The following is a 24,889-nucleotide window of genomic DNA, read 5'->3' on the forward strand; positions in this document are numbered from 1 at the left end:
TTGTCAAAAATATATTTCTATAATACATATATAGTTTTCCATATACGTGTAAAGAAGATATATAAATGTTTTGTAAATATCAATACGTATTTCAAAAATATGTGATTTTAGCTTGTAAAATTAAATATATACCGTGTATTTTTATATCGAACAGAAAATAGGTTGTACTATTTCGTAATCGAATCAAAGACCTAAGAACATTTCCTAAAGATTTCGAGTTGGAATCAATCGTCGTTGGCCAGAGGCTCCTTCGTAGACTTTACCATAAAGTTGACGAATCCATCAACGTCCTCCAGCTCCTTAGAATAGAATTTAGCGGCGATCGTTGCCCTTCCTTCCTGCTTTGGCGTCATGGAGAACGAACATTCCGCATCGGCATCAATTTCTACGGGCTCGGATAATTTTATTTTTAATTGCTGCTCCAAGCCAGGCCCTTCGATCAAAAATCTTCCCTTTCTCAGCTGAATCGGCAATGGATTTTTGAACCTTGCCGTTGCATTGAGCGTCTCGCCTACTATCGGTTCGTCCAACAACTGTTTCATTAAATGGAAATTATTTTCAATCGAATATTCAATGAGTATAAAAATAGCTAGCTATTTACTTATACGGTTATGTATAGGGTAGGCATTGATAATTACCTCAATCTTTATGTCTGGCTTTCTTACGCGAAAATCATCCTGAGCAAAATACTCAAAGTTGGTATCTTTTACCGTAGCCAGACAAGCGATATTGAAGGCACATTGATCCAAAAGTCGTGGACCATATTCTTCCCAGGAGACATCCATGCGCACGTCTTCGAGGACACCAGGTTTAACCAAACGTTCGATTTGCGCTTTCTTTACCGGATTACCAACGCGACCGGTATAAAGAACCGTTTCGACCCTCAATAAAATCGATACCTCGTATTGTTGATAAGAACTTCGATTCTTGATCAAAAGAACGACGCTGAAAAAGTATAATACGGGTAATACCTTCGAATCGAATATATCGATCTTGTAAAACTCCCTATAGAATGATCGACCCTATTTACCTACCTGAACGGTTGTCCTATTATAATATCGTCGCGAAGTTCGAAAGTGAACATGATGTCATTGAACTCCTCGTTGAGATAGTAACGACTAAAGAGCGATTCGCTCTGGCGCAACGCCTTGATCATGGCAGCCCGTTCTTCGTCCGATTCTGTAAGAAACATCGACGATTGCGAATAACTCGGAGACAATGAACGGTTAGAGATGTGGAAGAGCGTAAACTTACTTTCAGGATATTTGTAGGTGTGCGTGATATCTTCCCTGAGCCACTGACCAACCGCCTTCGTACTTATCAGCTGACCGATTCTATGCGAGCAAATGAATAAGATGAGGAAAAGAAATTCGTTACGAAAACGTTATATGATTATACGATTAAATTCGTTCAGCCGTTCAAGCTCTCACCCATAAATGTCCTTTCGTATTAACTTCAAGGGCTGAGTCGGACCGTTGTATCGCCAAAATATTTTATCAGCATTGACCTCGGCGAATAAGAAGGCATTGTCGTAAGGACGTAAGACCTCGCCGTTCTTTACGGCAGCCACGGATGCCGGACCGCAACGGTAACTGTTCTCGCTCAATTCCTGAGGAGTCGCGTCGATAGCTTGCCAACCATCGCAATCGGGAGATAAGTCCAAACGCTTCATCCATACCTCGTTCCAGACGTGAAAGTTCCTGTTCGAGGAGGCGTCACACACTTTTTAACAGCGAATCCCTCGAGAGATTAATTATAGGGGGCTGGGTGGTAAGTATAGGCCGCGATGGCGTTTTACGTTCTCATTACCATATCGAGTCGCTGTTAAGTTCCTCCATAATTTTGCCCTCCGCGTCGACGAAATAATCGACCGTCAAGCTACTCTGAGTGTCGTGGGCGCTGGAATAATTGGTTACCACTCGGCAGGGTATACCAAGAGTACGGCAAACGGTGGCTAATACTCCGGAAAATACCCAACACTGGCCATATTTAACGGGCTTCTTCGTCTTGTAATACTGCTGAAGGATCTTTTGCGAGCCCATCCATTTCGTCGGTGGCGTTCCACCCTCGTAATCGTCCGACCAATTACCCATCACGGCTCCGTTATCATCCGGCGAATTTACCTAAGGCCAATAAGATGGCATGAAAAAATCGTGCTATAAAATTCCTTCCTATTCTCGCGTTTTATCCTTTTAACGAACGAATGGTCGCCCCTCCGATAGGCAATGTTTGTGCCTGCCCGTGCGAAGGCATTAAAAATTAACATTAATGATACTTCATACTCACAGCTGCCGATAGAATGCGAGACACTACGACGGGATCGTTTCGTCCGTTAATTCGAACCTTTCCGACGTTTATCATAAGATGCAAAGCGCAATCCAATATATCGCGTTCGAATTGCGAGTATTTCCATACGGTTGGTCTCAAACGATTGTAACTACCGCGCCAAATCAAACCGTCGTCGGCCATAACGTACTCTTGCTTTCGTGCTTCGTCCTCCATGTAAACCGTATCGTCTACAAGATCCCGAAGAAATAACAAACCAATAAACAAACCATGATCTCGTGAAAAAAGAAAGTCGACGTACCTTCGCACCACGGATTGAAAATAATGTAAAAGGGATGATCCATTGTGTAGCTCACCGCACCTTCCGATTCTTTATTTTTAGTATCGATATCCATCTTCCATTTGCCAACGATGGCTTTCGGCGAAGGTGTGATCTATGAAAATAACTTTGTCAAGGTGGATACGTGGCACCACTGAAAAAGTTATCGTTCCATCGTGTACCTTAAGCCGTATAAAGGCCGGCTCTATTGCGTCTATGGTGGTTTGCCAGGAAGCTTCGGAATATTCTCCTGGCTCGAGAACGGGAGTAGCGACGAGGGTGCCATGACCGTATTGAGGCTGCTCCACACCGTCGACGGTAAAAATGAGAGAAATACCGTCTATGCTAGGATCGTAGTCCCTCGATAATGTCAAATGCAAGTAAAAGGGTTGACCGCGCCTGACGACGAGTCTCGCTTCGTCCCCATGGCGCGTCATCAGTTCGTATCTCAAAGTTTTGTGATCGTTTCCATTCTCTTCTATGCAAGGATCAATGTGACGAATCGTCAAAATCGGCACGTTATAATGTTCCCCTAAAAAATAAAAGAAAAATATCGAAGAAGATTAGAGGGTTGCGCGTAGACGGCGCGTTTAACGGCGCAACGAACTCACAATGAAATCTAAAGGGAAACGGTCTGAAGTGTCGATCGTTGAATATGCGGTAACGATCGTAAAATCTGTAAAACATTCTGCGACGATTGGGAATTGGTTCGGATGGTAGACGTCTCGTAAAGATGCGCCTAACCGAATCCATATGGATTACCGACGTAACGCGACGCTCGGTGGAGCCGGTACGGTAAAGTCCTCCAGTAGATCCGCAGATGTACTGAAAGTCAGTATTCGCAACTGTTTCATTTCAAGTCGGAGGAGAAGTGCGAGGCACGTGCATGGTGCACGCGACCATACATGGTCGCTCGCTCCTCTATCCTTCGATGGATCGTATCTCCCCACTTTGTATCTCCCATTAATTATCGTTTTATGCGATCCACGCGATCTATCGCGGAACTATACGATTTACCGATCTGCGAAAAGTGATATCACTCGAGTACCCATTTCTATAGATCCCGATCAATTTCCAAGGAATCTCATTCGCTGGATGAATAGCCGAGATACGGTCGAAAAGGAATCACGAAGGTAGCGAGAGAGAGAGAGAGAGAGAGAGAGAGAGAGAGAGAGAAAGACTTTCGATTTCGATCCTCGATACGAGCCTGCTTCCTTATAGCGGGTAATTAACGAGCGTGCCAGCCAAGATCGATTGCCAACGAGAGATCGTTAAATGAGTCGTCAAACGAAGCTAATAAAGAGCTTCGGTAATAAACTCGAAATGTATAGCTATAGACATATAGGTATCGTTCTGCCGATCATTTTCAAATCGCTTTCGAAAATGATCGGCCATATTTTTCTCCATATCGGAAAGCTCTGTTCCGTTCTGCGTCGAGTCGCACTTGAAAAATTTGTCGATCACTTCGACGAACGTCTATTTTTCAACGAAGAATAGACGAAGTCTATTTTTCTATACTAATCTAAGCGTTTATTTATCGAATCCTTAATCGAGAAAGGATTTGCGCATTATAATTTCTTCCGATCATCGATAGATATCTGTGACAAGTGGGTCAATGACGCATATTTCCGACGATCGAGCGTGTCACCTCGATTACTCCACCGAGCCTATTATGATTAGTTTGTTAAAGCGATCTAGAGACACCCCGTTTAACGATCTCTTAAGTGTTCTTACTTGTCGCTTACGAAGGCAATTCTATTTAATTTTGGACGGACTACAATGCTTGACTCATAATACACCGATGACGTACTCTACTTCCGTATATTTTTACGCAATCGTATTTATAGGTATGCAAAAATACACGAGCTATGAAGATTTCTCGTTGCTTTCTATCGATATTTATCGGATGCATCGTCATCCCGACTAACGAAAAGGTGCAAGGTATGGATTATGACGAAAACGTAGGAGAGAAGAAAGTAATGAAGCGCGACGAAAAAACTTGTTACGTATTTTAACGAGAGAGAGAGAGAGAGAGAGAGAGAGAGAGAGAGAGAGAGAGAGAGAGAGAGAGAGAGAGAGAAAGAGACTCGAGTTATGAATCACTCCTAGCTATGGTTTCGAAGAATCGAGTTCTCTGACTCGAACTTGCCAAAGTGGACGATTACGATCGAATTCTCAGAGGTACGCATCTGTACGACTCGAAACGAGATCAACGCGATCGAGTGATTGCACGCGCGTCGAGAAGGCGCCTTTAATAATTCAAATCAGGCGCTGGCAGCCGATTACGTGAGAGATGGATCGACTCTTGGCCGTTTGCAACCAGAAACTATTTCACGGCCTCCTCTCTATACGTTTAAACTCGTATTATCCGTGTATTTGCTTTAGAAAATTGTTAAACCTATCTCCGTTCGACGGGACGGGCCGCGAATGGCGCCACGGGAAATAAACGCGCTCCGCGATTTAACGAAATTCTTTTTTTAGACGGCTAAAGCTTTCAACTGCCTAACGGATAGAAATAATGAACGAGTATGAATTCCTTTGCGAATGTACAAATTTGTACAAATGTTACATTTCCTTTGCGAGTCGAGTCGAATCGAGTCCAAGTACGTTCTTCTAGATCTTTTTTATCTTCTCTAAAAATGTCGACCGAACGTGTCAAGGGTTCATGTCAAGGTCACTTCTCCGTTAAGCGAGATTAAAATAAACGATTCATGGATGGCTAACCCGAAAGAAATCTCTCTCTCCCTCTCTCTCTCTCTATCTCTCTCGTTACTCGAACGCTCGAACATTGTTCGATACAAAAGAAAAGTTGTCCTTTCGGATCTCTATCAGCTCGAAACTCGGATATAAATAATTTTCGTAGAAACGTGATCAATGAGCGACGTCAATCGTCGAGCACGAACGGATATTTAAATATCATCGCATCGTCGTAAGAGTCCAATGACATCATCGACCAGAAAACGCTCACACCCGCGAAGAATGTAAACACCGTCGCTCGTTGCACTTGCGAATTATATTTCCAAAGGCGCGTAAACGTTCGAGGTGTTTTTACCTTGGCCAACTTTTGTCGAACGAATTCGAACTTTGCGAACGGATGAATGGATCGATTCGAAGAAAAAAGGATAAGGTTGGTCAAATATTATTGTACGAGAGAGAGAGAGAGAGAGAGATGGGAGTAAGCGTATATAACCATATCGAAATAATCGTAGGCAAAATAGGCGTCTCCCTGCAAGTGAAATCATTTTCCGCATAATTTCTAGGCTAATCATAAGGCGTTCTTTCTTTCTATTAGTGATGCCATATTACTGACACGCGCTTATACATTATCGCGAAGGATTTTGAAATGATGTAAAAATAAATTCATTACTAAGGAGAGTTCATTAAGATCGAAATTATGAAACATCTCGATATCTCCCTAGCCATTTTGATAACCCACTGGTCTCTTATCGATAAAATTTGGTACATCGATGAAAGGATGAAAGAGCCTTAATGGATGTAATTCAACGACTCGTTCGCACGTTTAACTTTCTGACGATATTAAATGTAATTCTCTTTGAATGTTTACCAATGTTATTTCCTTATTTCATCGAGAATCTTAATTATTTTATCATTAATCGTTTTCCTTTGCGAGGAAGATGCGTAACTCGCATCTGTCCTTGAAATAGCTCACGACCGTAGGAGTAAATATCAAAGAGCGCTTGATGATACGTGAGAGTAAATTAATCATTACCTGATTCGGAAGCATTCGGTGGTCGAGGCATGCATTCTGGTTTGGTGCATATCGGTTTTAAAGCCGTGCCGCTATCTTGAGGTTGAAAGACGGCCTTAAATCCCGTAAAGCAGGAACAACACTTCTTCATTTCGTTTATCGATCGTTCGTGATAATTTTATTAATTTATCAATAATCAGTCCTCTTCCTGATATTATCGATTTTTTACTACTCCTCTTTGAGTGAACCTAATGAAAAATATGCGAAAGACTAGGATGCTTTATGCTTCTCTATATTGATGCTTCTCTTTTATTGATTCTGATTGATATAAGATTCTTGGAGAGAAAAAAAATGAGCGAGGGAAAAAACATCGCGGAAGTAATGGCCAAAAGGTGCATCGCAAGGATATAACGCTGGATGTCGTTTGCGTTCTTTATCGATCGTTCGATCCGATAAATTTCCTTATAGAAGGATTACGTGATTTTATACGTAGTTATATCTATCAATGATCGTTAAGGACATTGATAATTGGTTTTACTCCTTACCAACGAACGTGATTCCGTAGTCCGCAACTGTTTAAACGAATCTTTCTTTTTATCCTCTTCCTTTATTTTCTTTTCACCTTCGATATATGTATACGAGAAAATAATTAAATCGGCACTTGTTTTAAGCGAACGTTTAAAAGAAGAAGAAAAAGTCTCCGTCGATTGTGACGTAATTAAAATTCCTATTTTATAAGACGGTCACGAAATATTTTCTCCGTTGATGTGGGATTTTTTTCATACTTAATCGCGTATGCGTAACGAGTCGCTCGTACTTCGCCGACGGATGCACGACTGTTAGTTCGATTCTACTGGTATTGGCAAAGAAGCGCGTGAGAGAGAACTCCCGCGCTCGGTATACTCGCTCTTACATTGAGAAATTACTATTGTCGAGCTCGTAGAATACACGTGCTTCTTCTTAATATCTTTCTTTTGATGGAATTTCGTACGAAGAGGACAAACAGTATGTTGACGTGTTCTTCGAATTATATAGCTTCTAATCGAGTTACGATTAAACGACGAAATGCAATATAAATCCTAAAATATTTATAAGAATTTAATGATCATCTCTTCTCTAGATAAAGCACGTGTACGTGACATTAGGACATTTTATATATAATTACATATATTATTGTTACGATATATCTTGAATAATGAATGAATAACACTCATATACGATATGAGTATTATTCTATGGATAAAATAATACCTCCTATATGTACAATTCATTTTCTCTGAAAAATTCGCAAGACTTGTAAACAATTAATTAACGCAGCCACGTTCATTCGTCGCCACTGCTGATTCCTACTTTTCATTATGTTCTATTGTAAGAACACTTCCAAGAACATCATCCAGCTTCATATATATATATGTAAATTCGTAATTATCGGACACGTTCTGAAACGTAAATTGTATTTATATGATTAACGAAATCTCTACTTATATGGATCACCGATCGAAGCAACGACGAACGAAGTAACACATACAAAAAAAAAAAAAAAAAAAAAAAAACAATACATGATGCTTACTTTTGCTTCCACATATACGGTGCCTCTACGTCTTATCCCTTCCATATAGAATTTCAATCTCAAATATTTCATTCCATCTTTTTCGTAGAAACCATGACTACGATAAGTTGATACATATATTTTTTATTTCTGTAAGAGTTTTAACAAAATTACTGTTACCTTACCTGAAATGATTTCTTCTTCTTCTTCCTTCGCCATAAACTTTGATGGGTTCTCCAAGAGCATCCAGAACTTTTGTATTCTTTTGACAATGATCCAAAGCTCTATTGTAAATTCCATACGGACTCTTGCTAGAAAACAATTCGTATAGTATGGAATAACCGATATAGATTGAAAGGGTAATGCCCACTGCTATAATTATTAGGTATCCGGCAGATATTGTATTTTGCTTAACTAAAATATAACAACAAATTTAATATAATATTAATAGAGTTTCAGAGTTAGTTAATAACATGAAAATTCTTGAAATAAATTACCTACTTCCATAAAATCCGTGCTTACTTTGTTTTTAGTATCCTTGGAATCTATCTTAGTTACATCCCTTTTCGTAGAATACCATTGACATTGTTTAACATTAACATTAAATGCAACGTTGTAACAACAAAAATAAGAATTACTAGATACTCTTGTTATTGGATATCGCCTAAGTAAGATACAAGTTAGTCCTCTTGGGAGTATCATATTTTATCAGAGTATAATGATGCTTTCAAAGGAAAATTTTGATTAATTTTACAGTCAGCGAATAAAGAAATTAACGCTTTCCAAGGAACGTTTTTCTTTATTTAAATACAAATACTGACTGCTCTAAATACGATTAAACAGAAAACTAACAATTACTTAAGACAAAATAACAACAGATTCCTCGTATTCGTTTATTTAAATAGGAATCTCAACGGATTGTAACGAATATTTATTATTAGAAACAAACGTAGCTATTAAATTGACGAAACAATAAAAGTACATAACCTTAACCCGAACGCTTCCAAACTCTCTCACTCGACTTTACCGACAGACCGTGAGAGGATTGATTGCAGCGCCTAGTGTCGACGAGAAGGTAAAACTATTATTTGTCAAATGTATTTTCATTTGCTATAGAAATAATGATAAATTTAATATAAACTTAAATATTAACTCGACGATACTTGTGCTTCGTTTATAACAATAATTTTCACATACAATATTGTACAATATCGATTGTCCAGGTCTCACCGCGAGGAGATACACACGCACTTTTGTATTTTATAACAAACAATTGTTAAAAATTAATTACGCATATTTTACGTATCTCTTAGTAAATTTTATTCCGTTTACTTTCAACAAGGATACAAATTATTGCCACTTTTTTTCTCAAAATTCAAATGCATCTTGCTTAGAATATACGAAAGAGGTTATTCGGCTCCAAAAAACGATCATTTGAACGTTCTATAATGTATTTTAAATGATGCTATATTGTTTCCTTCTAGTTCGTGAAAGACAGAATTTTGGCCGCAAAAAGAACGAATTACAAGGAGAACATAATATCGCAAGAGGTTAGCATTAACCTCCTTATACTTTCTATTATCCTGTTATAAGAACTCTGTTGCGGCCGATTTCGTGGAGCTGGGGAGAATACGAGGAGACGTATGAGAGTAAGAAGATCGCGCAATTAGCGACTTGCTTCGGCTTTTTTCGTAGCCACACGTAGAGTACTTCGTACGACTTCGTAAAGGTGCTTCATGTCTTGCCTTGCGATTGGTCCATTCACTTCGGCCGTTTACGTAAACCCGCCCACTACTTCGGCCAACTTCGTAACGTATACACGATTACTTTCTTGCGTATCATGTTCTCCTATTACCAGATCTCCGTTTCGGTCGACTTCGTGGAGCTGTCAAATATTAAGAGGCCTATGAAAATCAGAAAGTGGGCTTGTCTGACAATGTCCGTTCTCATCGAAACAATATTAAGTTGCTGTTAAGGCTGTTTATCATCACCTTTCTCGATCGTAATACGTACGACTTTAGCAACAGGTATTAACAAAATACAAACTAGAAGGGCAATATAGTCATCACTGTGCGCTAGATTGACGTAGTAGGTTATTCCCATCTCACGCGTAATCTAACGATCGAGTTAATGTACCGAATAAAAATGATATAGTATGTCTCAATAAAACCATATGGCGGATTACACTTTTTCTGAAAATAAGATTATTAGAAAAGTGTTTGTTAATCGTACAAACTTTATTTATACTTTTGATTTTTTCAGCCATTCGACCGATATTACTTGCGTCGCGTGATTTGGATCTCGATATAATAATACTGACGTTTAAAAACAATGCATCAAATCATTCTCCTCTTTTCATCTCATTTTATAAATATTAATCTCTCTTGTAATATTTATTAAAATAATAAAAATAGCAAGATAGATTTTGAGTTTGTTATTTAGCAGAATAAAGAGAATGCGAGATAAAGAAACAAATATACGATAGTTACTGTATATTTTATTTCAAACGTGTTATAAATTATAATACAAATACAATATCATAATCGTAATATATTATAAATGTTAAACAATCCTGAGTAATTACATAAGAGATAATGAATTTTTTTTTTTTCAACATCATGTTTACCGTTTCAATAGCAAGCGAATCGCTGCAACGGATCGCGATCGGTCGTAAAGTAGTAGAATGCAATATTGATATATAGTAAACGATCCATTTTCAATGGAAAAAGATTAATTCAAAACTATTTATATTTGATATCTTAGAGAAAACATCATAAACTATACAGTATTAACATCAAATGATCGCAATCTGAAAACATTTACACGATGAAAGATGCGATAATACACAATGCGACGATATAACTGCATAATTATGTGCAAAATCTGTACATAACAAGAGCAAAAACAAGCATAACATTCATTTCGATTCTAAATCAACGAAAGTCTTCCTTTTCTCACTTTCTCTCGTTTTGCACGTTGGTATTAATTTAGATTTATTCCGTGTATAACACAAAATTCATATAACAGAGGCCTGATTTCGAATCAAAATTGATATACACAAAAGAATGATAGAAATTTGAGCTTGTTACGATTAAACTTAAATTCATTGTCAAATTCGAAATCAGAAATAAAGCTAGCGATGTTTGGGTATATATTTGGAAAATAGACAACAAACTGATTCCTATCGTTATTATTGGACGACATAACATCGAGATACGTATGCATTGAAATAGTAGACAATAATACTATAGCGATTATCACGTAAATATTTTCTTGTGTACATGACTCTCGCGCGATTTATGTTCTCGTCGTCTACCCCCCCCCCCCCCCCCCCCGGTTCGTTAATTGTAGTTATCGCACCAAGCTTGTAGCGCAGAATATCTTCTTGTAAAAAAAGTGTTCTTTTTTTCTTTTTTTTTTTTTTTTTCTAAACAAGGAAGGAAAAATAGCGCGTCTCAAATATTATTCGTCAAAGTTGTTCATAGGAATGGGACTAATCGTATCTATGGAAAAACTTGTTATCAAAGTTTAAATGCATATCAAAGTCAGTCGTCGCGAGAATCTGGCGACCATCTTGTATACGAATGTACTTAGCAAAAATTTTCTGATAAACTTTCTCAAAAACAACCTATTGTACGAATAGGCGTGTAATGAACGCTCGTATAGTAAGCTACCTGGAACGAAGTTGGGCGTAAAGAACCCGCCTACTACTTTGACGAGCCTAAAGGCTCGTTTCGATTATTATTGAATCATGTTTACCTTATAAACATGCTCAATAGAGTGATGCGATACAAGGTAAGCACGTACTTGAGCACGACTTATTGCACATTATCAATGTATACTAATTATCTACGAATCGCATATACCGAATCATCGTCGCGAATAACAGTCACAAGGAACGCATTTTAAACCGCCGAGTTTCCACACATTTCAATTCCTGAGCCAATCTACGCGATTAAAGAAAAAGAAAAAGAAAAGAAATTAAGAAATAATGTGCACGAGAGCGACCGGATTAGCACCATATAAAACACAACAATGAAATTTGCACGCTTTCGTAAAAGTCACATTGAATGCGTATCGTAAAAGACGATGGCTCGTGCGTATAAATTGATGATTCGAGTGATTTAATGCGTAAAATGGACAGAGTTTAAACTTCGAAACGTTTCTTCCTCTCTGCAACCATGCCCACCGCGGGGAGTGGGGGGTGGAGCGGTTGATGATAACTCGGTAGAGGTGTAGGAGGCAAGCTACGACAATTTCTGCTCGACCACCTCAATAATGGAGACCTCATCAGCTCTGAAAAAAGGGGAAAAAAAAAAAAAAAAATTAATGGTTTTTATCGAAAATTTCACATGAAAAAGATATGTATTTTTATTTCTTTCTTTTTTTTTTTTCTTTCTTTCTTTAATGACAGACCTGCAACGGAGAGAGCTGGGGGTTCCGGGCTGAGGTAGGATGGGTGACGAGTGTCGGTACGGAGGGTATATGTCTCCGATTGTTGCTGTTTTTCACTTTGTTTGTCCGCCTGTTTCCGACTGCCAGTACCGTTGATTCGCATCTCTGCTGTGCCACCTTTTATTTTAAATAATTGTCCAAATACAATTATGCGCTAATAGGACTTTTATATCTCACAGATATTACTACGCGTTTAAAGTATCTATGCGATAGCTTTTCGCAATAAATAAAAATTCATTTACTTTAAGATTATACCTTTCCAAGGGATATCAGTTATATGCTCGGATACCTTATTAATCGTACCAACTGCTGGATTAAATATTACATACAATTATTTCCACATTCTTATCGTGTCCAGGATAATGCAGGGAATCGTACCTGTATTTCTACGTCAAAATGCGTTCTCCGTTCTATTTTACGTCAAACATCACAATTAATTCTATCCCCTACTATATCCCCTGTATTATATTCCGATATAAGCGTCACTCGAACGGTTAAAGATTGGCCAAGTAAGAGCTACGATTCCACGTAGAAGCGTATACATGGACATAGAGATACAACTTCGATTTCTATGAAAAGTCAGTTAAGTATTATATTAAGTTCAGACGTCTATAGCTAGAGCAAGACACAGTCGTCTTGCATATCGCGCATTGTTAATTTCATCTCAAACAAATGTTAGCAAGTAAGAATATGATTATCGGTTATAATTGAGCTATAAATTATCACCTTCATGCTTTGACGTTTAACACGTATATAAATATGTTTATATGTGTATGTGTATATATATATATATATATATATATATATATATACACACACACACACATATATGTATTTACTAACAACATTATAAAAGGCTCGTGCAAATTTTGCGTTAGAATCAATGAAATACAAACATACTCGCGTATGAATGAGCGCCACTTTGGTAAATACATTCCTCCTACATGTCATCACACATAACTACTTTGCACCGTTTTTTCGGATAGGATAGTAGTTTCTTAAAGAATATAAAAATTATCAAAAAATGATATAAGAAAAATGATTTTGAATCAATTTTTCATCACGATATTCTTCCTCCGTAAAATACAAGCAATCCCGATTTGGAGTAATTAATTTTAATAAGCACCAGTTATAAATATAAATCGGACAACGTCGTTGTCCCGATCACGTATATCGGTTAAAAGATCCGTGTTAGAAAAGTAAAGTCAATTCGAGTGCATGCTCCAAGTATCTCGTAACACGATCGTAAATCACATGGCATAACAAACGATACCACAAACAAAGCAATTTGACGCGACTTTTTCCATCGGTATAAAACTCGATATAACCAATTTACTCGTATATACATCGAATATGCGGAATATACTTGGTAAAAAAGGAAAAAAGAAAGGAAGAAAAAAAAAAACGAAAAGGAAAAAAAAAAGGAAAGCGCAGCACTTTTTATCCGAATACAGATGCATATCCACCACCACCCACCAGAGATGCTTTTTTGATACGTTTCCATTCACCTCTCTTCTGTACCTTGATACTGATGGGGCAATCCGCTCCTTGGTCTTAAGCTGTCCCATAATGGCGATGCTATACCATTATGTTCTTCGTTCTTTTGAGTTAAGATCGTATTTTTCCTATCGTGCGATGAAATAGCAGTACTACTCCCCGGCCTAACTAAATTATTCGAGTAAGGCAACGATATGGATTTAATTCGTTCGAGCTTGTACGAGAAGCTGCTCGGTTTATCCGCCGAAAGGGACTTTTGAAGCGTGGATAAGGAGCTTTTTGGGCGTTCGCTCGTTAATTTCTGCTCCTCGCTCGTTCCTTGCATCGACTCGTGATTATTTCTTACACGTTGCGGTGAGTACGCTGGCGAGGTGTTTAGTGACGAAGATTTCTGTGGTACACCGGTCGTTTCACGAAGGGTGTCCCCATGCTGTTAGTGAAATATCGAAAATATGCGTCAGTACGGCTAATGCGAATTCACGGAATAGCTAGAAATCGATGTTAGCTAATGGATACACGATTACACGTTAACGTCTGCTTTTTTTTTTTTTTTTTTTTTTTTTCCTTAACGCAACATGTAATCGATCGCAGCAGAGTTAATGATAATTACGAGATATACGTATTGTATTGTTGGTTAACCACGTGTCTACTTCTTCACGAATGAAATATCCTAGATTAGGCAAGCCTAATTTTACATACTTTTATGTGCTGTGGTAGCTTGTAAAGTTCCTCCTTCGGTTCGACTGTGTCATTCTCTCCGCTTTTTAAAATCTGAATAGTATCATTGATACCAGCGTCGCTACATTCCACCAGAAAGTGCGCCCTCAGCTGCTTGTTCCTAGCGTCTAGCTGCATTATATGCTGTTGCGCTTGTGCAAGTTGCTTCGTAAGAGTACCTACTTTTTCCTCCAAAGCGGCAGACTCGACGCATTTCGATGAATATTTGGCAGACAATGAAAGAATTTCTTGCTTTATTTCCTCCATTTCTTCCCTGAAGAATAATAATTCGTAAGTTTTGTTTAAGGATCAGCTCCTTAAAAAAAAAAAAAAAAAAAAAAAACTCACTTCCACCATACTTACTCGTGTTCTTTATGCAGTTCACCGATATCCTCTCGAGCTTGCATCTGCTTGATGAATTCCTGCTTGAACTTGGCAATCTCCTTTTGTACCTCGTGCTCGTGCGCCTTTCTCATGGCATCTAATGCGGCCAAAGTCGCTTGGGTCTCTTCCGAGAGTGCTTGCTCCTTCTCGACTCTCAAATTTTCCAATTCCTGCCGATGCTTTTCCTCCATTTCTGAAATAATACGTCGGTGTGAATTCTCCATGGCCAACAATCCTTTTTCGCAAAGTGCCCTGAGCTGTTTGATCTCCTCCTTGTATCTTTTTCTCGTCTCGGCATCGGTATCGAGTTCGGCGCTTATGGATCTCTGATAAACGGCACGTAGCTCGTTGACGTGAGCAGAATGTTCGGAATCCATTGCGTTCAATCTGTACTCCAATTTTCTCGCCCTTTCTCGCAGACTAGCCGCTTCTTGCTCGTACTGCGTCGTAAGGGATTGCCTTTGACTGTCGAGTTCACCCTTTATGTCCATTATATCCTTCTCCTGATTTCTCTTGAGCGTTTCCAGCTCTTCCTCGTGTTGAGCCGTTAGCCTCTCTATGGTCTCCTGCAGTTCCTCGCACTGTTTGCAGGACATAAGATCGACGTAAGCGGCGAGTCTTTTGATTTGCTCTCTTAATTGCGAACACTTTTCGCAAACGTTCGTCCAATCCGCGAGCCCGTTGCTCGAACGTTCAAACTGACAGATCGTCTTAGCCGCCTTTTCTCCTCCCACCGCCCTTTCTTTTATAACTTTGGCGAGTCCGCTTATGTCCTCCTCGAGATATAATAAATTTTGTCCTATCGTTTTAATTCGTTCCTTCGACTCCTGCCTACCGGATATCCTATCCTCGCATTCCTCGGCAAACTGTCGATAAAGATAATTGCACTCTGCCTCGAGAACGAGATCGTTATCGAATTTACCAGAGTTGTTATCCTCGGTCAAGTGATAGAGAAGGTCCTCGTTTTTAATAAGACTAGATAGAAAATTCTGACCGCTTTGACCGTTGTTGTTGTTGTTGAAAGAGGTCGACGGTTTCGTGCTCTTCTGGAGAAGAGCTATTCTGGCATCTATTAAAGCTTTGTGCGCGATCACGTCGGCGTAATCCGTCAAAAGTCTATGAGAATCGTATTCCGAGATGGTACTTACGAGGCCCTTGTTACGCTTCATCGTACGAAGAGTATCCTCGTAAACCTCCGAGAGTTCCTCTACGGACAATTGAATCTCTTTGCGTAATTTCGTTCGCGTTTCGTCCGCCCAATTCTCCAAACCTACGGATCCAGCCTCGTTGAAGCTTAGACAAGTGTCAAGGACGGACGCGATATCCTGTTCGTAGATCTGCGCGCAGTGCAATATAACGCGCGACACCTCGCTTTGCACGAGCTCCTTATTGACGGTCTCCTGGGCAAGAGCCCAAGCCTCGCGAATACGCTTATCCTCGAGCAATTTCTTGCTCGACACGTTTATTTGCTTGGCGAGATGATGATCCTCCTGATCCGAGAGATTAAGCGTCTCGATCGCCAAGGCCTCCGCCAGCTCTCTCAATTTCGTTTCCTTGTAACGTCCGACGATACCGTCGACTTCCTTTTGCTTTTGCAACAAAAAGTTCAAGCACTCGGCTCGAGCGTTGCAAAGTTGAAGCGACGCCTCCGTTTTAACAGGGAGAACGCCTCCTACGAGCACTAACTTATTAGCTAAGACCCTAGAAAGATACTGAACGTAATTCGTGTTTTGGTACGTTTTGGGCTTGGTTCCATGAATCTTATGCTTTAAGCTTGAGGCAAGCTGACTAGTTTCGAGCAATTCACCGAGAACGGCGCTCTTGTCGCCTAAGGTACCACCGCCGATCGCCCGCTTCAATCGTCCAAGAATCACGGATTCGAAGGCTATCCTTTCGGCGATCAACTTTACTTTCTCCCTGTCGTCCAACCGGTCGTTCGACGCGAGCGTCTGCCGTCTCTTCGTGAGTTCGCTTAATTTATCCTTAAGTATAGCCTCTAGTCTACATACCACTACTCCTATCGACTCGCCGATTTGACCACCACCGACTTGGCCCTTCTTACACTCTAAGCACGAGTCCAATATGTCGTTGACCTCGCGCAAGCACTTCTCCGCCTTGTCCTCAGTTTGGGTCGAGCCCAAACACTTTTCCAATCGTCGCTTCGACTTCCACACGGCTCTCTCCAATTTCTTCAATCTCGAGAGAAATTCCAAGGGGATCTCGTTGCCAACGGAAGTCGCGCTGACCTCGCTGCATTCGCTGGAGTCTTTCTCGACGTCGCTCGCCATATTTTCGGCCACGCTCGCGACTTTGGTCTCCAACGTGCTCAATCTGATCAACACCTTCATAGGTTCCGAACTGGTGGCACTGTCCAACGACTTTCTGCGCAATCTAGCGCGATCCAAATGTTTCCCCTCCTTCTTCTTCTCCTTCTTCGAATTCGGACTCGACTCCTTCGAATTCGAACCAACGCCGCAGCCCTTACCACCGCGTTCTATAGCGCAAATCTTATTCTCCAAGTCGCAAAGCTTATCCTCCATTTCCTGAGATATCTGAAAAGATTCCCTTCCCTTCAAGGAGAGCGATCTCCTCTTGTCCCTGGTTTCCGCCTTCGTCAATTTCTGCTTAAGCGTTCTAACTTGTTTCTCGCTGGCGGCGAGCTTGTTGGTCAAATCCTGAATACGAGCTGCCATCAATTGTACCTGCGCTTGATTCGTTTCGCTAACACCGATGGCATCCTGCTTATAAGCAAAAATCTCCAATTCCAATGCATCCTGCGTCGAGTGGGCTTCGCGCAATTCTTTACGCATCGCACGTATCTCGGATATGGCCTTCTCGAATCGAACTCTCAACTCTTCGTACTCTTCTACGACCCTAAAAGAAAAAAAAAAAGGAGAAAAAAAAAAAAAACAAAAAAGAAGAAAAAAAAAAAAGAAAAGAAAAAAGATACACGCGAACGATATGTTTATTCGATTCGGAAAAAAAAGGAGTCGTAACGCGTTAAAATACGCGTTATCGATTTGTGCTATCTGTTACCTCTCCTTGTCCAACATATTGAGATCCATGTCCAAATCGATGTTGGTCAGATCGCTAAGAGAATCGAAGCTTCTACCTCGTTCTCGCGATCCGGGAAGGCCACCCCTTTCTTCCAGCTCTCTGACTCTATTGTACAGTCGTTCGTTTTCTTCGATACCTATGATAAAAGGGAAAGGAATAAACGAGTTAATAAAGTCTGCTCTTATCGTCGTCTACGTAGTAAAGGAGGCAATAAATATAAAAAAAAAACCTTGAGAGAGTCTTTCGCCAAGTGCCTGCACCTCTTCCTGCAAACGTTGGACGTTTCTGTGACTCGAAGTCAACTCGTTCGTAAGCATCTCGCATCGTTCGCTCGTCTCTCTAAGAATAGCCTCGGTTTCCAATAATTTGCATTCTAGTATCTCCTTCTCCCTCGTATAAACTTTTTTCAATTTTTCCAAATCGTCGAGATCCTTGTTCCTCTGTTGTTCCGTTCTCTGTATCGTACCGAGTAATTCTTCCACCTGTTTTTCCCTGATCACCGCCTCTGCCTTTTGCTGTCTCAATCTTGATAATTCTTTCTCGGCGTTGGCCACGTCCAATCGCGCTGTACTCAATTGTGACTTTAATTTCTCTATCTCATTTTCTTGACGCTCGACGATGACTAGCAGTGCGCTTGGATGGGACTGATTGTGATCGAGTTGATCGCGTAATAGGGAAACTTGATTCTCCAAGAGTTCGACGATCAAGGGACTGTCGTTCGAACCGGAGAGACGGCTATTGCTTTGAACGTGCCCATTGCTTTGCTCCTCGTCTTCTCCTAACTCGCAGCAGGCCATCATAAGGTCCTCCGATCTTACGCTGTCCAGGGTGCTTCGTCGGGAACTCGGGGGTGAGCTACGACTCCTCTTGTAAACGCGTGATCTCGAACTGGACCTCGATCTCGCTTTAACCCTCGATAGAGCCGTTCTCGTCAATGGCGGCGACGGTGGTAATTCCGACCACTCGTGATTCGTCGTGTCGGACCAGTTTGATCCTTTCAAAGGTAAAGACCAATCGCCGTTTCTAATAAGAGGCGGCGAAACCGGAATTTCCGACCAGTCACCGGATTCTCTTCGTCCGCCCTCCGATGCAGTTCTGTATTCTTCGTCGGAGGAAAATAGGACCGATCGAGGCGTATTCGACGTCGGAGGAATTACGGGATCCCTTTCGCGATCGTTGATGGACCTTTTATGGATGGAGAATTTTTTAATACTAATTGTAAGACGTCTTGCGATAGAACGCGTTGTCGAAAATGAGAAACTTATCGCTTACGTTGTCGGTGATTGAGAATTAATATCCTGTTGATTGTCCGAGCATATCGGCAACGACTCCCCATTGCTATCGGGATCGGGCAGATTAGCCGCTCTTCTAATAGCCGACATCCAGCTGGATCTAATGCCGGCCGTCACCGCGGATAAGACGGTGCTACCTCTTTCGTCCCAGGCCTGCATCAGGAAAATCACGAGTTATCATTCGAAACGTCTTTCTCTTATGCGACGACGACGACGACGACGACGACGACGACGACGACGACGACGACAACGTTGACGATCTTGAAATATCCGAATTAAGAAAAAGTAATTCCGAAGCACTGCTCGGGTATAATTTTCCTGTTGCGCATCTTACCACGGTTTGAAATCCATAATTTCTTGCGACCTGCAACGGCGTAACCGCAGTAACGGTATTCAAGTCTATAACGCCATCCATGATGCCCTTGTCCTCCGCGCAAGGATCTCTATAGTACATCAGGCCACAACCTCGTAAAACGAACCAATGCTTGTTCCACTCCTAACAAGAGAAACCCCGATTGTAAACTATCAAAAAAATCTTTCTACTTCGGCTTTGGAAAATATTTACCTTATTTAAACCTTGCTTCATTAGCCAACCCTTCTTAATGTTTAGTACATTTTCCGCCGGTAAATCGACCCTCAATTCGGAGGTAGGCGAATATCTAATGCTGGAAATATCTAATCCGCAACCATCGGGATCGCCCCTTACCTACGAATTAAAAAAAATCGATAAGATATGTATCGTTTGATCAATTATACATCGAATAGTACTCACGAGTTTGTCTCGATGAACCGCATTAGAGGCATCGACTACGTCCCTCGTTGGCTCGGAGTTTCTAGGCTTGATTCTGCGAATTCGCGGTTGAGTCAATGATGCGGCAATATCCCGTAATTTACCTTCCCGTTCTCTCTCGTGTTCTAAGAATATTCTTCGACAAGCGTCGTCATCTACGGGGAAAGGATTAATCTATCGATTAATATTAAGTAGAAAACGAAGTGGTACGACGAACTTTAGAAATTCGACACCGACCTAACTTCTCATTGGATCCATGTTCTCCCTGTTGATGATTCGACCTACGTCTAGCCTTGTCTTCGGCGCACAATTTGTCTCTAGTGGGCGGAGACGATCCACTGGCGGGTTGATCCCTGTACATTGATCTAACTTCGCTTGGTATCATTGGTGGTTTCTCGGTTAAAGTCGTGCTAGAACCGCTGCTGGACAACGTGCTCGAGATCGTCGTATTCGAGGCGGACACGACGACGGTGCTCGTTGGTGTCGTCGTGTAAGCCGTGCTCACGGATACGACGTTTCCGTTCATGGAAACCGACGTGGCTGCTGCCGACGACGACGACGACGACGACGACGACGACGAAGACGACGTTAAATAAGGGCCGTTCGTACCGTTCTCCAAAGGAGTACTGCTTCGCAGTGGCGAAACGTTGTTGCTGTCCACGTTACCATTACTCAGAAGAGAATTCGTCGAGCAACTCGTCATCGTCGACACGCTGGTAGTGACCGAAGAAGGTGTCGACGAAAATACGGAAGAGCAAAGTTCCGACGAGCCGCTAGTTGTTTCCGTAATCCACATGGCATTGCTTCGAGGTTCTGATCGGCAGCTATTGAAGCGCGGTCGAGGTGGATTCGGCGTGTTACCTTCAAATAACGACCCATCGAAAATAAAATATCGAGAAAACTTTAACAAATCGACAAATCGACAAATCGACTTACTTCGAATCGCCGGTGTAACTTGGAGGATCGTCGTTTGGCTGCCAGGAAACGTGGCGTTTCGTTTGTGTCGACCCTGAAAAATTCAATTCGTATCATCCTACGAAGGGATTTCATAGCACGATATGTCCTAGAATTTCTACGTAGGCGATATCTTCTCTTCGTATGAAGGGGAGAAACGTAGAATAGAATAAAAGAGAGAGAGAGAGAGAGAGAGAGAGAGAAAGAGAATCGTCCATTGTAGGCAGCCGTAATAATGGCAGATAAGCAATAACATTGATAATGTTGCACGAAGGTGTAGCCCTCGCCGCGTGCATAATTCATAAGAGCGCCGACGTGTGTCCGAAGCAATAATCTCGACCGTACGTAAACGGCCGAGGCGGCTGAAGATCTACGAGCTAGCCGTGCTCGATGTCGTGTATCGATAATGTTGAGACCATCCAAACGAATCAAAATCGCCACTGGGATTGTCCTCTGATGCAGGCTAATTATCTACTAAAATTCCCCCCCTCTCTCTCTCACATCTCATTCATTACTGATGTATTCGCATCCACCGAAGGAAGATAACGCGACGAGGCGTTATAAAAATCTGGTGGAATTTTATCGTTCTCGAGAGGAAGAGTATGCGATTCGTCAAAATAATTACTTTTACGATTCCTATAACGGAGATAACAATTGCATCGCTTTTACATCGGCGCGAGAAAGGAAGAAGGAGAGAAGGACGCAAAGAAGGCGGAAGAATAAAAAATGAAAAAATTCGTAAGAACCCTCGCATTTCCTGTACGTTCACCTTCTCCATATGCGTGAGCGCATATACCTACGTAGATAGGCGAGCAAATACGTGCTCTCTCGGCATGAGATATCACGTACGCATCGCCTTGGCCTCCTAACATATGCGATCGTTCGCGCGTTTACAACAACGGCAGGTTAGCGACGACGAGGTTTACTCGATCGATCGTTTCTTGCGTAACCGAATCGATACGCGCACAATCGTAAACCTTTCAAACACACCAGCAGGATTCGAGCAAGACGATCGATCGAGGAACATACGGGCCGCTCGGTGAAGGGAATGGACGCTTACGTACGGTAGGTAATATACTTTTACGGGGAGGTAAAGAAGGTAAGAGGAAGCGATCGACGTACTTTGTTTCGCGAATACACCTGGAGAACGTCGGCCCACCATCTCGTTTCCTCTCGACACGTGCCCTTAACGAACGTCACGCCTTCGGGCGAGGTCACGGCCAGGCTATAGGGATGCCCGGTGATGTCCTCCGCGGCTGCGACCTCCAGGACTCGTGTCATGTCGATCCGTGCTTGTGGCACAGTTTCTGGCTGCAACAGAAGATAGAAAAAGGCGCATTTTATTATTCATCTATCAGCGGTAGCGATGATATCGCGGGTACGATCGATCAAAATTTAGAATCTCATTCGCGATCAGTTAGAAAGACCCATAGAAAGAGGAAAAAGAGGAAGTGAAGAGGATAGAGACAAGATCTCCTTTTTTGCGAGATGAATATCTTCGGTCCGATATCTTTCGACTGGGTGATTCGTTTAGAAATTTGACACCAAGGGCAGCGACTTTTCCTCGTCAGCTCTTTTCCCCCTCGTCTTTTCGAGCCTTCCTCTCTTCCTCCTTTACTCGTCTCGACGCTGCTCGATGTCAAGAGGTCCTCGAAAGGTTTATCAACGATTATACCGCCCACTTTGCACGAAAGGACTCGCCTCTAGGATCTCGACGTAAATCTCGACTTGCTCGTCGTTAAACAGCCTTCGCGTAGCCGAGAATTTCGAATAGCCTGAAAGCACATCGCCATCGGCCGGCCTAAGCATCGGTCGCTCGTTAATAATCCTCTAAGTGGCATTCATGGCACCTTGCGCGTCCTTCGTACCTTCTCCTTCTCCCTCTCCCATCTTTGCTTCAACTCGACGAGCCTGTCGAGACTCTTACGACGCGCCCCGTCCTCTCTGCACCCCGATGACTCTCCTCTCTCTTCCCTCTTTCTCTCCTTTTTACGGTTTATATCGTTCCGTTGATGTATCCGCTCGTGAATCACGCCAAACTTAAGTCGCGAGTGGAAACGAGAATGGCCGGGGGTGGGGGAAGGGGAGGGAGAGCGAGAGAGCGAAGAAAAAGTCGTTCACGAAGAATCGATGAAGATGAAAAATTTCTCTCGAGAAAGAGAGAGAGAGAGAGAGAGAACTTTTCAATTATAAAATTTCTTCGAAGAAAGTTCTTTGGACGAGAACACTCGAAAGTTTTAACGAACGATCGATAAAAGTAAATCGAGGAGACGGGTGATCGTGTTTTAAATTTTCCAAGAGAAAATGGATTGCCTGATTACAAAGTAATGAGTTATATATATCACTCCGTCTCTCTCTCTCTCTCTCTCTCTCTTTCTCTCTTTGCGTTATTTCATATTATCCGCGGCGCGGCTACGGCCGGATAGGAGAGCGAAGAAAATGGGTTACGGTGGCCGCAAGATTAATGTGGCACCTGCTCGCAATTATACGCGAGCACTCACACGTGTTCGATCGCGCGCACGCACATGCAGACGCGTGACTACGCGTACCATCCATTCTTCTTCTCTGCGTTGCTTCGTTTATCCGCAGGTACTCGAAGAAACTAAAGAGAGGCTCTCTCTTCGTTCCTCTACAAAGAAAATCTTACGTCGTCCTCTCGTGCTTATCGTGCGCATCTTTCGCGAAGCATTCAACGGAATGGTCCGCAAATCGTGCATGAGCTCGGTGGTACTAGGTGACACGTCGGTAAATATGTTGCCCAGGATAGATAGGATTAGTATCTCACAGAGAGAGAGAGAGAGAGAGAGAGCGCAAACGTTAGGTTTCCTGGTCGGCCTGGGCGTGTCACGGGTATGCGCGTTCAACGCGAACGCGCGCACATCGATAGAAAGAGGAGGGTGGGGTATGAAAAGCATTTATTTTTCGTCTCACCGAATATAACTTCTTTAATTGTTTCTCTCGTCGCAGTGAATGACTTTTTTGCGGCATCGCGACAAGGAGAGTGGAACGGCTTTCTCGAGACAATCGTCGGGGTCTCTCGTGCGGTAAGAAACAACAAACGATAGAAACGTACGAGCGTTTATTTATTAATGCTCGACGAAAAAACGTTAATGCAAAATAATAAACGTGTTTTATGCTCGCGCTAATGAAATTGAAAGGATCTTTTCCGTCTTTGGAAATCGAGTCGCTAATTATTGGCCGAAAGGATTCGTTACGGAGAAGTCTGCGTCCTCGTCCGGCCGCAAAATGAATAATTATTCGTTAAGCGTTTGTTCCCCTCTCTGGCAGAAAGTGGCGTATATCGAATTATGGATCGCGTGCGTTCTATCTTGATGCCTAATTAAAGGCAATGTCAGGGAGAGAGCTCGCAAACAGAGAACCGAGGCAGATCCGTAGGTTAGGCTACGTATGAATACACCGGATGCCGCGTTCCTCGCGCTGGAAAAGCATTCTCGTCCTCTCCTCATTTTCTCTTTCCCTTTTCTCTATCTCCTCCTCTTCTTCCATTCCCTATCTCCCCACCGAGCATCTTTTTCTCCGAATGGTAAGCGTACGCCTATATCTTTCTCTTTGTCGCGAAAGAATGTGAGCAAATACGTTGTAAGTCAATTATTTTACCACGGCCAATTTCATGCAATTATGCGATCGGCACTCGCGCGTACGCACTTTCTCGTTCCACGAGATCTTGTCTACTTTTTCTTACGTACTACCCAAGATCATCCGAGAATAAAGATGAAGCTAGGGAACAGTAAAGTCGTTTCTAAACGTAGAACTCTCGCGAGTATCTAAGAGTATCTATCCCGCTTTTTCAAATTTTCTAATGATTCTTGAAAAATCATTTTCTTTTTTTTTTTTTTTTTTTTTTTTTCCCTCTTTATCC

The 24,889-nt window shown here is 41.8% G+C and overlaps 3 protein-coding genes across 13 annotated transcripts in view; all 3 read right to left on the minus strand.

Moving 5' to 3' along the window:
* On the minus strand, positions 1–6,998 carry Tg (transglutaminase). Of its 3 annotated transcripts, XM_035878583.2 has the most exons (11): positions 6,860–6,998; positions 6,336–6,562; positions 2,788–3,137; positions 2,588–2,720; positions 2,287–2,516; positions 1,810–2,123; positions 1,431–1,700; positions 1,255–1,334; positions 1,035–1,179; positions 639–945; positions 1–533 (listed from the first exon to the last, which is right to left on the minus strand). In XM_035878583.2, the coding sequence occupies exons 2-11, from the start codon at positions 6,463–6,465 to the stop codon at positions 225–227; spliced, it is 2,268 nt and encodes a 755-aa protein (XP_035734476.1). In that variant the 5' UTR covers positions 6,466–6,562; positions 6,860–6,998; the 3' UTR covers positions 1–224. The 3 variants fall into 3 exon arrangements, with proteins under 3 accessions (XP_035734476.1, XP_035734475.1, XP_085512919.1); XM_035878582.2 differs by lacking the exons at positions 6,336–6,562; positions 6,860–6,998 and adding an exon at positions 3,217–3,477 and having other exon boundaries at positions 2–533; XM_085656793.1 differs by lacking the exon at positions 6,336–6,562 and having other exon boundaries at positions 3–533; positions 6,860–6,990.
* A 266-nt stretch (positions 6,999–7,264) lies between these two features.
* Positions 7,265–9,608, minus strand: LOC118447098 (mitochondrial import inner membrane translocase subunit Tim21). Of its 2 annotated transcripts, XR_014982133.1 has the most exons (5): positions 8,361–9,608; positions 8,049–8,277; positions 7,885–7,981; positions 7,566–7,753; positions 7,265–7,393 (listed from the first exon to the last, which is right to left on the minus strand). XR_014982133.1 is itself a non-coding variant. In XM_085656794.1 (4 exons), exons 1-4 carry the CDS (start codon positions 8,563–8,565, stop codon positions 7,661–7,663), a joined length of 624 nt encoding a protein of 207 aa, XP_085512920.1. In that variant the 5' UTR covers positions 8,566–9,608; the 3' UTR covers positions 7,424–7,660. The 2 variants fall into 2 exon arrangements, 1 of the variants encoding a protein (XP_085512920.1); XM_085656794.1 differs by lacking the exon at positions 7,265–7,393 and having other exon boundaries at positions 7,424–7,753.
* Positions 9,609–10,340: 732 nt separating this feature from the next.
* osp (myosin phosphatase Rho interacting protein outspread) overlaps positions 10,341–24,889 on the minus strand; it is a 63,690-nt gene continuing 49,141 nt past the window's right edge. For 4 of the 8 annotated variants that reach the window (XM_035878573.2, XM_035878572.2, XM_085656789.1 and 1 more), the window contains 14 exons: positions 22,132–22,320; positions 20,992–21,064; positions 20,293–20,916; positions 20,038–20,210; positions 19,831–19,971; positions 19,600–19,761; positions 19,246–19,418; positions 18,203–19,158; positions 17,953–18,109; positions 14,896–17,790; positions 14,515–14,806; positions 13,840–14,245; positions 12,280–12,435; positions 10,341–12,159 (listed from right to left, as the gene is read on the minus strand). In XM_035878573.2, the coding sequence (XP_035734466.2) occupies positions 12,011–12,159; positions 12,280–12,435; positions 13,840–14,245; positions 14,515–14,806; positions 14,896–17,790; positions 17,953–18,109; positions 18,203–19,158; positions 19,246–19,418; positions 19,600–19,761; positions 19,831–19,971; positions 20,038–20,210; positions 20,293–20,916; positions 20,992–21,064; positions 22,132–22,320 (6,546 nt within the window). In that variant the 3' untranslated portion in view covers positions 10,341–12,010. Of the gene's footprint in view, positions 12,160–12,279; positions 12,436–12,560; positions 12,888–13,794; positions 14,246–14,514; positions 14,807–14,895; positions 17,791–17,952; positions 18,110–18,202; positions 19,159–19,245; positions 19,419–19,599; positions 19,762–19,830; positions 19,972–20,037; positions 20,211–20,292; positions 20,917–20,991; positions 21,065–22,131; positions 22,321–24,889 lie in introns of those variants that run through there. The other 4 variants (XR_004839776.2, XR_014982132.1, XM_035878576.2 and 1 more) reach the window with 4 other exon arrangements.

This window comes from Vespa mandarinia, chromosome 4 (assembly GCF_050613455.1).
Source record: "Vespa mandarinia isolate Hongniang chromosome 4, ASM5061345v1, whole genome shotgun sequence".
NCBI lineage: Eukaryota > Metazoa > Arthropoda > Insecta > Hymenoptera > Vespidae > Vespa > Vespa mandarinia.